This window comes from Hyperolius riggenbachi, chromosome 7 (assembly GCF_040937935.1).
Source record: "Hyperolius riggenbachi isolate aHypRig1 chromosome 7, aHypRig1.pri, whole genome shotgun sequence".
NCBI classification, from domain to species: Eukaryota; Metazoa; Chordata; class Amphibia; order Anura; family Hyperoliidae; genus Hyperolius; species Hyperolius riggenbachi.
Window position 1 is genome coordinate 41,609,845 of NC_090652.1, and position 13,883 is coordinate 41,623,727.

The 13,883-nt window shown below is 41.8% G+C and overlaps 1 protein-coding gene across 2 annotated transcripts in view; it reads left to right on the plus strand.

Annotated features, from left to right (window-relative positions):
* LOC137525491 (guanylate-binding protein 1-like) overlaps positions 1–13,883 on the plus strand; it is an 83,666-nt gene that overhangs the window by 26,017 nt on the left and 43,766 nt on the right. For both annotated transcript variants that reach the window (XM_068246611.1, XM_068246610.1), the window contains exons 8-13: positions 993–1,070; positions 3,074–3,256; positions 3,331–3,458; positions 5,868–5,977; positions 7,128–7,315; positions 11,835–12,083. In XM_068246611.1, coding sequence (XP_068102712.1) covers positions 993–1,070; positions 3,074–3,256; positions 3,331–3,458; positions 5,868–5,977; positions 7,128–7,315; positions 11,835–12,083 — 936 coding nt within the window. The remainder of the gene's footprint in view (positions 1–992; positions 1,071–3,073; positions 3,257–3,330; positions 3,459–5,867; positions 5,978–7,127; positions 7,316–11,834; positions 12,084–13,883) is intronic.

Below are 13,883 nucleotides of genomic sequence, written 5' to 3' on the forward strand. Positions count from 1 at the left end.
ACACCTATGCTGTGCTCCTTTTCTTTTTTCCCTGCCTGAAATTGTTAATATTCAGCTATGGAAATGACAGTTTTTCTCCAGTCTGGACTCAGTCGGGTTCACTGATAATAAATTACAGCTATAAAACACTTTTCTAAGCAGGCAACTGGACTTCTGACTGAAAGGGAAAGATAGAAAGGCTAATAGTTCAGATGGGGATTACCGCGCATTTACACGATAATCCCCAGAAGCTGTTCTTTGCGGGTCTCTCCCGCACCGCCAATATGCAGTGTGAAACCTCATAGTACATTGGAGTGGTAAAATTAGTCTGTGATTGGCCAATCAAAGTTGAAGGTGTGTACCAGGCTCTGTCCCTCAGAGGGTCTTACAAACGAATCCGCCACTCAAAAATTAAACCAGTGTCTCAATCGTCTTAAAGTGAACCTAAACTGAGAAGGATATGGATTTTTCCTTTTTTAAAGAATACCACTTGCCTGACTCTCCTGCTGATCCTATGTCTCTAATACCTTTAGCCACCGCCCCTCAACAAGCATGCAGATCAGGTGCTCTGACTGATGTGAGACTGGATTAGCTGCATGCTTGTTTCAGGGGTGTGATTCAGACACTACTGCAGCCAAAGAGCGAAGCAGGACTGCCAGGAAACTGGTATTGTTTCAAAGGAAACAGCCATATACCCGTCAGTTTAGGTTCCCTTTAAGCTTGGTAGACACATCCAATGCTGATTGGTCAATGCCTGACCCATTTTACTACTTCCCTGTACAATTTGTTCATAGTATTCAAAATCTATACGCTCTCATACTACAGGGAGGTGGTAAAATTGGCCAGTGATTGACCAATGAAAATTGCATATGTACGCACCCTTAAGCCTGGTACACACTGCCAGTTTTGATCAGGAACAGTCAGTGAGAGAGTGTGACATGTAAATCAAGTTCACTTTACAGTAGTACAAAATCTTAGCAAAGTATCTCAAGCATTTCTCTGTTTATTTGCAGATTGGGGTGGTTCTGCTTCTGAACCCAGAAGAAGCCATGGGACACGTCCACCTCCTGTACCGAGGAAACCTACCCACGGTATGTTGTGGACAAAAATGTTGTAAATGGTAAAGGGACAAACGAGAAAAAACCTTAGCAGCACTGTTCAGTTGTGTACCAGCAGATTCCCCCTGTGCCTCTACGCCGAAACAATACACAACATAAAGATGGTAGTTGCTCTCATGGGGCATTTGCAGCATTATTATTTAGTATTTATATAGCGCCAACATCTTCAGCAGCACTCTACAGAGTATACTGTACTGTCACTTAAAGGGGCACTATGGTGAACATTTTTTAAATTCTAAATATGTGCAAACATATACAAAGAACAAAAAAAAAATTTCCAGAGTAAAATGAGCCATAAATTACTTTTCTCCTATCACTTTACTTTTCTGCTGTCACTTACAGTAGGTAGTAGAAATCTGAAAGAAGCGACAGGTTTTGGACTAGTCCATTTCTTCATGGGGGATTCTTAGGGATTTATTTATTTTCAGTCACACTTAGTGAATGGCAGTTGCTCCATCCAACTACTAAAGAACTGTGTAGGGAGCAGGGAAGCTGGCCAGCATCATTGTTTAAATCCTTTTTAGGCAATATCTTTAGAAAGAATAAAAGCCCTGCTGAGAATCCCCTATGGCGAGATGGACTAGTCCAAAACCTGTTGCATCTCTCAGATTTCTACTACCTATTGTATTTGTATATGTTTGCACATATATTAAATTTTATATTTTTTTGCTATAGTGCCCCTTTAACTATCCCTCAGAGGGCTCTCAATCTAATCCCTACTACCATAGTCATATGTCTATATATGTATTGTGTTGTTTATGCATGATAGTCTAGGGCCAATTTAGGGGGGGGGGGGGGGGGAGCCAATTTACTTATCTGTATGTTTCGGGATGTGCAAACTGTGAAATCCCCACAGACACAGGGAGAACACACAAACTCTATGCAGTTAGAGCCCAGGCTGGGATTCAAACTGGGGACCCAGTGCTGCAAGGCAAGTGTGCTAACCACTACACCACTGTGCTGAATGCAATTTGCAACTGGTAGGAAGATGAGGGGAGAGATGAGGCTTCATACCGCATGGGTGAATCAGAACAAAATCACATAGTACTGCATTTGCTATGAGATTTCCATAGACTTCTACCTAAACGGAATCACAGGGAAAAAAAAATCACATTGTAGGAAAGGGTGGACCTGCGGTTTCCGGAACACTGCAAAACTGCGTCCAATCCAATATTTGGAGCAACAAGCTTAGTAGAAAAGACCTCTTTATTATGTACACAAAACTAAAATGTTTTTGCTTGGCTTGTGTTCTGTATGACAGACAATCACTGAACTTTACAGTAAGTTCAAGAAAAGAGGGCACTTAACACAATAACATGATTTTACAAATCAATATGCGCAAATGTATCTTATACAAATTAAGTTCAATGAGCAGATTGCTGGGGAATGGTATGTACTGGTTAATGGGATGCAAATAATTCCAAACTGATGCTAATTTTATGATAAATTATGTAGCTTGGAACTGGACCAATGGCATGTATGTACTAAGCATTGTTGCATTTGATTGATCTACTTCCGAGCTGCATACATTTGCATACAATCTTCATACATTTACACTGAGGCTGGGTACACACATAGCAGAAACGCTAGCGTAGCGGGAAACGCTGCGTTTTATGAAACAATATTAGTCTATGGGACGCAGAAGAAGCTGTGTTTACCTGTGTTTGTACAGTAAGCGTTTCACAAACACTGGTAGTGTTGCATGATATGCAAACTGGCTGCCAAAACGCACATAATGAAAGTCTATTGTAACACATATACATTGCGTTTTTCATGCTTTTTTTAATGCGTTTTTAATTACAAAGTAAACATCTCTGATGTGTTCCTGTTGTCTTCCTAGTGATTTGCATATATTTAAAAAAAATCTCATACAAAACGCATATGCATTTTACATTAGCGAACCGCAAACGCATTAAGACGCACACTTTTTTTTTTAATTCTGACTAAAAACAAAAGGTTTGGTTTTATCTAATCAGGAACCAGGCTGGAGGGCCCTATCTGCCTGATTGAAAACAAGGAGGGTGAGAAATTTTCTGTGAACCCCGAGGCCGTGAACATTCTCTCCATGATCAGCCAACCAGTGGTGGTGGTGGCTATTGTTGGCATGTATCGAACTGGGAAGTCCTATTTGATGAACAAGTTGGCTGGAGCTCAAAAAGGTGAGTGGCAAGTTATTCGAGAACCATAAAAATACAACTGTCCATTTACTAATTTGGGTACTTAATATCCACAGGCTTTAGCTTGGGCTCTACTATAGAAGCTCAGACCAAAGGCATCTGGATGTGGTGTGTCCCTCATCCCACAAAAAGTAATCACACACTGGTCCTCTTGGATACAGAAGGCCTGGGAGATACAGGGAAGGTAAGTGCATAAAATGAGAGTCTTCCCTCATTTAAGATGAAATTAGTTCATATATACATAAAAATAACAAAAACAATGCTGATTCATAACTTGGAACTTTTGACATAAGAGTTCTGTTTAATGCTGCAGGACTAAATACTCAAGTTTCATTAGGTTCTGTTCTATTTCATTTTTTAATTGTTTTTATTTTGTAACACTGTTTTTATTGGTGTTTCAGTGTTTCCTTATGCAAATATGTACAAACTGTATATAAACAACAAAACATATACACGATTTAGAACATTAAATCATGAATCATGAAAAGAACATAAAACCATCAATTAAGAAAATAATCGTAATGCTGCAGCGTTTCACCAGAAAGTAATAGTAATGCAGCAGCGTTTCACCAGAAAATAATCATAATATGAGAGCTTTTTACCAGAAAATACACTTATTCGGCAGCGTTTCACCACAAAATACACTTATTGCGGCAGTGTTTCACCAGCAAATACATGTATTGCGGAAGCGTTTCACCAGAATATAATCATAACGCGGGAGCGTTTCACCAGAAAATACAGTTATTGTGTATTTTGTATCGTACATTGTGTATAAGCCTGTCTAATATGCATCTCATTGGCTCGCCAACTTGCCTTTGTTTAGTCAATTAATAATACAGTCTGGGCGAGTACCTTGCAAAATACAAAACATGTCCAGTCTTTAATGCTGAAAACACCAGTCCCCATTGGACCTTGCAGTGCATATAAAATATATATATATATATATATATATATATATATATATATATATATATATATATATATATATATATATATACTGTATATACATACATACATACATACATACACATATATATATATATATACATATATATATATATATATATATATATATATATATATATATATATATATATATATGAGAAAAAGAGGGGGATATCTGCAACACAAGCATATAAATAAATAATCCACCAAGTGTGCTAGGGCTCAGTATATAGCACAAAGGGAGAGAAAAAGAAAGCCCATATATACAGCACCACTGGTAAAGTTCAAAAAGTTTATTCCATGATTCAAAAAACATTAATAATTGACACAATGAGATTCAACACAATGTTAAAACCAATTAAAACATACGGCAAGAACAAATCACTGCTGCAAAGTATCAATCATATATTCATTGCTATTATGAAATAATAGCATCACAAAAAATACAATCATGTAATATCATAATATTAATACTGGTAGCACAGTGGGCATCTAACAAGAGCCCAAAGATGCCTATGAACCCGGGTTCAGTAATAAAGTGCAAGTAACAATGTATAGAACAATGTGTGAAAATGGTCTTGTGCAAATAAGCAAATAATTAGTGATACATAAATCCTAATAGTGCACAATGGCTGTAAACACACAACAAGAGCAGCCTATAGATAAAGTGCATGAGGAAGAAAGATGGAGGTGCAATCAAAGAAGATACTTATCCCTGGGTGTGATGCAGGCAGCAGGAATGGTAGGTATCCCTCAGGACAATCCCGCTAGCTCCGCAGGCGTCACCCCGCTTTGAAGGAGAGAGGACACGTTGATTTATTCCCTCAGATATAACATTATCAATGATGCAAATATATGACTGGCCCTACCAAATAATGAAGGGGAGAAAGCAGGGGCGTAACTAGGAGCCACCTGGCCCCCCTGAAGAGATTCTGATGGCCCCTCCCCCCCATGGGGCCCGCTCAGTGACGTTTTGGGGGGCTGGAGGGGACGCAGCATTAGGGGAAAGCCATGGCCACACTCGGCGGGGAGGGGGGACGCCCCCCCTCACCTCAGGCTCTCCCCTCTGCGCTCCCCTCCAGCTTAAATTAGTGTCTGGGCAGTGGCGGGCAGTGGGCAGATACATACCTTCCTTGCGTTCCACCACGTATACTCCTCGCTCTAGTGTCTGACGCTACTTCCTGTTTATACAGGAAGTGACGTCAGATGCTAGAAAGAGGAACATTCCCGGTGGATCGCAAGGAAGGTATGTATCTGCCCGCCACTGCCCAGACACTAATTTAAACTGAAGGGGAGAGCCCCGAGGTGAGGGAGGTGAGGACCGTCCCCCCTCCCTGCCGAGTGTGGCCATGGCTTTCCCCTCATGCTGCGTCCCTTCCAGCCCCCCAAAATGGCCCTGGGCGGGCCCCAGGGGGGAGGGGCCATCAGAATCTCTGCAGGGGAGCAGAGACTGCAGGCCCTATTGTTACGCCCATGGGAGAAGGGATGGGGAGAAGAGATCACATATTTTTATATCTTCTTGATGCTGGAATAGACAATTATGTTGCATTTAAAGATATATAGATCACAGGAATGAGACTTGACTAAAATAACACAATCAGTTTTATAAACTGGCTGATGAAAATGAGTTCATCTCTGTTTTTATTAGGTGGACACTAGAAATGATGCCTGGATCTTCACCCTGACGGTTCTGCTGAGCAGCGCCCTTGTGTATAACAGCAAGGAAACCATCGATCTTAATGCCCTCAACAAATTAAAGTATCCTTTTATAACAGTCTACTGGAAGATGTCACATTTGTCTGTGGTCTGGTGTGGTCTGGTCTCAGGAAGAAGAAGCAATTACTGAACTCATAGATGATATGTCGAGTACTTGATAGTTATCAATAAGATCATTTACATTAATTTCAGTTCTAGATCAATGTCGGGATTAATTTATTTTTCTTGCACATCATCATCCACCTCCTCATCCTCTTCCTCCATGCCCCCCCCCCCCTCCCCATTCACCTCCTCCTCTACACAGTTCATATCCTCCTTATCCTCCTACTCATCCTTCCTATTCTCCATATCCTCATCATCACCATCATCCTCTCCCTCATCCTTCTCTTAGTTCCCCTTCTCTACCCCATACGCCTCTTTATCTTCACTGTCACACTCCTTCTCATACTATCTCTACTCCTTCTTTTAGCAATAAAGTGGTACTAGTAAAAACATTAACAGCCATAGCAGCGGTCGGTGCTGGATTTCTGTGAAGGCCACAAAGGTCTGGGCCTTGGGTGGCTGCAGGCCAAGGGGCACCTGGAAATGAAAGAGGGGTTAATACATATGAAAGATGAGGCAGAAAATGGGGAGCAACACGTGAAAAAGGAAAACTGATGTCCAAGGGAGTTGTTCATGAAAGAGAGAGGCTGCTGTACATGGATGATACACACGGAAGAGGGGGCTGCACATGGAATGGGAGGGGGGCTGCTGCACATGGAAGGGGAACCGCAAAATACTTAGCCTAGGGGCAGAAAATGTATAAATCCAGCCTTGGCAGTAGTAATAGTAGTAGCATTGGAAGAGGAACTAGCAATAGGAGTAGTTGTGGTAATAGAGGTATTGGTAGTAGCATTGGAAATAATATATAAGTGATAGTATCTGTAGTAGTAGTAGTAGCAGGAAAAGTAGTAGTAGTAGTAGTAGTAGTAGTAGTAGTAGTAGTAGTAGTAGTAGTAGTAGTAGTAGTAGTAGTAGTAGTAGTAGCAGTAGTAGCAGTAGCAAAAATGATCTTTCATCCCCATAAGTGGAATTTCTAAATTAATTTGACTTATTACCAGTTTTTGTTGTTCTAAGTTTGATTCTCTGACTACTAAGGAACTGCTTAGGAACTTAAGGAAAAATGTTCTATCTCCTTAATAACCTTCCACAGATTTGTTGGGGAATTAGCTGAATTAATTAAAGTGAGATCAGAGGACAAACAGGATAACGATAAAGACTTTTCCAGACATTTTCCCATCTTTATCTGGGCAGTGAGGGACTTTCTTCTGGAACTGAAGATAGAAGGACAATTGATATCAGAAGATGAATATCTGCAGAATGCGCTACAGCTTAAAGATTGTATGTATTGCTCTATATTCTGCATTATCTATACTCTTAGCCATTGTACAGAAGCCATTAAAATCATGAGCCATGGAATTGATTCTACAACACAGTGGAATCCTATGTCTGACATGGAGAAAATTAAATATTTCTTTAAAGGACAACTGTAACAAGAGGGATATGGAGGCTGACATATTTATTTCCTTTTAAACAATACCAGTTGCCTGGTTGTCCTGCTGCTCCTCTGCCTCTAAGGGCTCATTCACACTTTGTGCTGCACTGTCAGTTTTGATGCAACACACATAGGCCTCAATTCACTAAGCTTTATAGAACAATTTATCCAATGTTTGATCATTTACCTCATGAGTAAAATCTAATTTTGAATTCACTAAGGTGTAATAGATTTATCGAATGTTTTAGCGATAAAATGTTCAATAAATCAATAACACCTCAGTGAATTCAAAATAAGATTTTACTCATGAGGAAAATTATCAAATGTTTGATAAAGTGTTCGATAAAGCTTAGTGAATTGAGGCCATTGTGTACGATCCCCATGGCAACATGAAAGTCCTTAGACTTTCATGTTACCATTCACAGCTGTGTGTTCCCATGCCTAATGATGTAACGTGTCTGGGAATATCTTATCGCACGATGCACACGTTTCCCGATGGGTTCTACTGTTTTGCCGCTGCCAAAGTCTGCGCTTTAACGCACCTGACATGCATTCCATGTAATAGGAACGCATGCGTGAAATTGCTTGCTTGCACCGCACGTGTTGCCTGGTGATGCAATGCATGCTGCACTTAATTCCATTGGAGATAGTCTCATTGCAAAAGTACCAGTATGAAAGCCCCATTAAAATATAACTGCATCGCATTGGGATGTGATTGTATTGCTCATTGCACCGCAACGCAACAGACGTAGTGTGAAAGATGCCTAGATGTAACAACATACACATGGCATCAGCATTACTGTAATAAATTACTGGTGCCCAAACATTACAGCTGGAACCAAATAGGAGGTTTTTGCCCCTATTTATCATTGTGCCAATGGCGTAAGTCTGCATTTAAAGGGGTTGCACCACACAGCAGGAGATAGATTTAGACATGAAAAACTTTAAAGGAAACCAGAGCTGGATTAAGTTAAAAGTTTTATACATACCTGGGGCTTCCTCCAGCCCCGTGCGTACGGATCTCTCCCACGCCGCCGTCCTCAGTCTTCTCCCTCTTCGGTAACGGGTCCCGTACCTTCACCTAGTCACGGCCAATCTGCGCAGGAGAAGTGCACCCTCTACATATCTCTCAAGTGGCTGCTGTAGAGATACGCAAAGAGTGCACATCTCTTATGTCCGACTGGCCGCGACTTGCTGAAGTAACGGGACCCAGAACCGAAGAGGGAGAAGACTGAGGACGGCGGTGTGGGAGCGATCCATGTGCATGGGGCCGGAGGAAGCCCCAAGTATATAAAACTTTTAATTTAATTCAGCTCTGGTACACTATCAGGCTAAGTTCACAGTGGGACATTAAAGTGGCACGTTAAAACAATATTTAGCACAGAATAGCACACTGCAATGAAAAATCAATGTGCCGTTCACAGTGCACACGTTGCGTTGGTATCTAACGCTGCACAGTAAGTGAAAGTACTGCATGCAGTGCGTTATACACGTTATCAGCTGTGTTAGACTGTTTGCACATGCTCAGTAATGACTTGGAAGGATACTTTTCTTTGCCCGTATGCTCTGCTGTATCTGCTGTATGCGATGGTAACGCAGTGTGAAGTTGCGTTGTGAATTTTTTGGCATTCATTACCTGATCCGGCTGATGCGAGTCCCCCAGTCACCGGTGTCTTCTCCTCCGCTCTGGACTCCGGCATGCTTCACTGTACTTCCTGTCCGGGGAAGTTTAAACAGTAGAGGGCGCTCTACTGTTTAAGCTTCCTGCCGGGACAGGAAGAAGTGAAGTCTGCCGGACTCAGAGCCCAGCGCGGAGAAGAAGCAGCAGTGACAGTGGGGATACACGCTGGCCGGATCAGGTAATGTATTGCCGCTGTATTGCGTCGGTCGTCGGGCATTCAAACGCTGCTATCTACGCACTCCCGACCCGCCGGCGATCAAGCAAAATCTTCTGCATGGACAGGAATGACAGGAATCGACGGGAACAATTGATTTTGGACGAACATCGATCGTTTGGTCACCGTTTGGGCATTGATTTCACAGGCGATCGAGTGATCGAATCAGCTGTATATCGGCGGGAAAATCGGTAAGTGTATGGGCCCCTTTAGACTACTTTGTGCTGGGTGAAAGGAATTTTTGGCAACAATGTTTACAGACTATTTCCTTTGTAAGAAGCTCCTGGAAGGCTACCCAAAAGGTTTGGCTCAACAATTGTCAATGTTAATTAATATTAACTAGCCGACCCGCGGCGTAGCATACGCCGCATAAGAGGGTAGAAGGCAGGAAGGGGGTATTGGGCACAGCGGCGGGGAGGGGGGTTGGACCCCCCCTCAACTGGGTCCCCCATGTGTGCTCTACCTCCTGCTTAAGCTCAGCAGGAACCCCTCCACCCCCCCCCCCTCACCTGGGTCCCCCATGTGCGCTCCCCCTCCTGCTTAAGCACAGTAGCAGCCGCCACTATTAGTAAGAGGCAGCAGGAGGGGATGACTCACCTCTTCCGTGTTCCATCGTGCGTTCCACTGTTGTCACTTCCTGCTATGCCGCACACTGTATTGGTGTAATTTGCCTTTTTAAAACAGAAGGAAATGTGCAATGCACTGCTACTAAATATGCAAATGACCCCTTTCCCCCTTGGTAAGCCAAGCAAGCATCCAGAGCCACTGGTGTATAGCAAGCATATAGCTTTAAATTGTACACAGTCATATCGAACCCACATGTAGACAGCCTGTTTCAGACTTTTGGTCATCATCAGTACATGGCAGGGATTGATACAGCTGTATGAGATAGGACTTGGACCAGTAAGTACAACAGAGTAACCAAGCAGCTCAGGGTGGCCCAAACCACTCGGAATGTATAGGGGGATAAAAGGGACCAAAAAGACCCCCTACTAAAAAAAAGCAAAGCTTGGTGTAATTTGCCAGCCTAAAACAGAAGGAAATATGCAATTATTCAGCTGTAAGTGAACATTTGTAGCTACCCACAATGCACTGCTACTAAATATGCAAATAATTCCTTTTCACCCTTAGCAAGCCAAACAAACATCCAGAATCACTGGTGTATTGCAAGCCTATAGCTTTAAACTTTACACAGCCATATCAAACCCACATATGACAGCCTGTTTCAGACTTTTGGTCCTCATCAGTACTTGGCAAGGATTGATATGGCTGTATGAGATAGGGCTTGGACCAGTATAACAGAGTAACCAAGCAGCTCAGGGTGACCCAAACCACTCGGAATGTATAGGTGGATAAAAGGGACCAAAAAGACCTTCTACTACAAAAATCAAAGCTTGGTGCAATTTGCCTTCTTAAAACAGAAGAAAATGTGCAATAATTCAGCTATAAGTAAACATTTGTGATTACCCACATGGCACCGCTACTAAATATGCAAATTATTCCTTTTCACCCTTGGTAAGTCAAGCAAGCCTATAGCTTTAAAATGAATGGTTACCGATTAAAAAAAAAAAAGTCAGATACTCACTTAATGACCCTTCCCTCTCATCCCCCGTTGCAGTATTCGACCAGTTTGGTCAAATACTGCCGATTCGGAAGTCTTCGGGAGCACTCAGGCTCCCGAAGATGGGCCGCTCCATACTGCGCATGCGCGAGTGCCCACTTTAAGTTTTAAACAGTCATATCAAACCCACATGTGACAGCCTATTTCAGACATTTGGTCCTCATCAGTACATAGCAGGAATTGATATGGCTGTATGAGATAGGGCTTGGACCAGTACAACAGAGTAACCAAGCACCTCAGGGTGACCCAAACTACTAATAATGTATAGGGGGATAAAAGAGACCAAAAAGATCTCCTACTAAAAAAAAAAAACAAAGCTTGGTGTAATTTGCCTTCTTAAAACAGAAGCAAATCTGCAATAATTCAGCTATAAGTGAACATTTGTGGTTACCCACAATGCACTGCTACTGAATATGCAAATTATCCCTCTTTGCCCTTGGTTTGATATGGCACTACTTCTTCTTCTTGCTTGGACCAGCCCCTTCTTCTTGCTTGGACCGGCCCTGGGGGCAGGGCGCTACTTCTTCTTCTTGCTTGAAGGTTGAGGCACTTACTCTATTATATATATAGATAGAGTGTATATAGACATGTTATATAGTCTATAAAAACTGAAATAATTTTATTTGTAAACATTGATGTAAAAAATACTACTTTATCGCACAGAATATAATTTCAGATATATCGTTTGTGGCTTTTTAAAAAGATCTCACGTGTATAAATACGTGTACAAATCAACTGTATCATGGACAGCAATAAATCTGAATATTTAAAAAAACTTTTCCACTTTACCAATGAAAGTGAAAACTAAAATAACCATCATTTCTACAATTCCTAATCCATGTACCACAGCTGGAAACACAAGTAAGGACGCCGAGTTTAATAATGTCAGGAAATCCATCCGGATGTTTTTTGGAAACCGGAAATGTTTTGTCTTTGATTTGCCGACTACCAATGGAGAACATCTTCAGAGACTCGATGAAGTATCGGAGGACCAACTCAGTGCCAGGTTCATGTCTCAGTGCCAGACGTTCTGCGACTACATCTTCAAGAATGCTGAAGTCAAGAGAGTGCAAGACACAGTCATGATCACTGGGCAGCGTAAGTGCAGCAAAAATGGGATTCTTTCTTAAATTAAAAGAATGAGCACAACTGTGACTACATTTTAGCCTAGCAATATTACTACCATTAATTTGTTACAATTAAAGTGTACCTGAAGCAATAAAAAAATAGTTTGAAACTTACCTAGGTAGAAGGAAGCCTCTGGATACTCCAGAGGTTTCCCTTATTTCTCACCCCCACCAATGCCAGGAGCAGAACCCTGGATCATTGGATCATATCAGAGAAGAGCTAGTAGGTTATGCTCATGTGGCCGCGCTCCCCATTGTGTACGGCCATACTGAGCCTGCATGAGTACAGCTGGGCCTATGCAGTTAACCAAAGCCACTTGCCCATAAGCAGCTTGGTGCTACTCTGAAAGCATGGCCATACTCAATGGCAAAATATATAAAGTAATTGCAAGGAATACTTACACTTCACTGAAGCTAACTGATACCATTTACCATGTGCTGGACAAATTTTCAGATTGTCTTGTAATTAATTGTTGTGCAAACAAAGCATAGAAAGTTCTCCGCTCCTCCGGCCTACACCTAGGCCCATATGCAATAAACTTTTTCACCTGAGTTATCTCCTAGGAGATAATTTTCATCTTCTCTTTAAACCAGGCATTCTCAACCAGGGTTCCCTGGAACCCCAGGGTTCCTTGAGTGCTTTGCAGGGGTTCCTTGGAATTTTCCCCCATTGGGGGGAAGTAGAAGTGTGTGGTGGAGCACTCCTCTATCTGAGAAACGTTCTTGATGTGCCAGGTCAGTCTATCAGCACCATAGACTATCTTCAAAATAGTAGAAAACGACCAGCACCATCTGTAGTATTATGCTCTTTTATTGTATCATCAGCGTCAAAGTGCAGCCTACAAAGATGGCGACGTTTCGGAGCGCAGCTCCTTTTTCAAGCCAAGCATACACCAACAAATTTCATATCACATTACATCCATTTATATACTCAACATGGTTGGACTATTAACCAATCCCGAAGGCCTATCTCATCAGCCAATCGGTCATGTCCGCGTCATATGTAGCGACCAATGGGCTACATGGAGATATAGTTCCCCATCAGGTCCGCTTATGACGCGGACATGACCGATTGGCTGATGAGATAGGCCAACCGGATTGGTTAATAGTCCAACCATGTTGAGCACTTTGACGCTGATGATACAATAAAAGAGCATAATACTACAGATGGTGCCGGTCGTTTTCTACTACCCCATTGTGGAGAAGTGTAATAGAGCATACAATAATATGTGGTACTGTAACAAAAAGCACAAAATTGGGGGCTCAGGAGACAGTATAATGAGTGGCAGGGTAATTTGGGGTAGTGAAATAAGCAACTACACTACTTTTAAAGACTATGCCTCTTGCAAAATAAATGTAGGGGTTCCTCGAGATCAAAAAATAGTTTGCAGGGGTTCCTTGAGATCCAAAAGTTATTTACAGGGTTCCTCCAGGGTAGAAAGGTTGAGAAAGGCTGCTTTAAACTAACTTTTTAGCATTTCAATATTGAAAAGGTACCCAAAAGTTGGTGAAAAAGTGCTATCAAATGTATTCTTAGTATTTTCTTGCTTGCTGGTGACTTAAAATGCATTTTATGACAATTTCTGAAAATATCACCTAGGAGAAAACTCAGGTGAAAAAGTGAATTGCATATGGGCCATAGATTTACACTTGCTATTTTATGCTGGGAATACACAATGAGATTTTTCAGCAGATTTAGTGTCCCATCATTTTTCCGATTGTTTTTCTGATTGATTTCCATTCACTTATGTGAGAAATCGATCATAAAAAC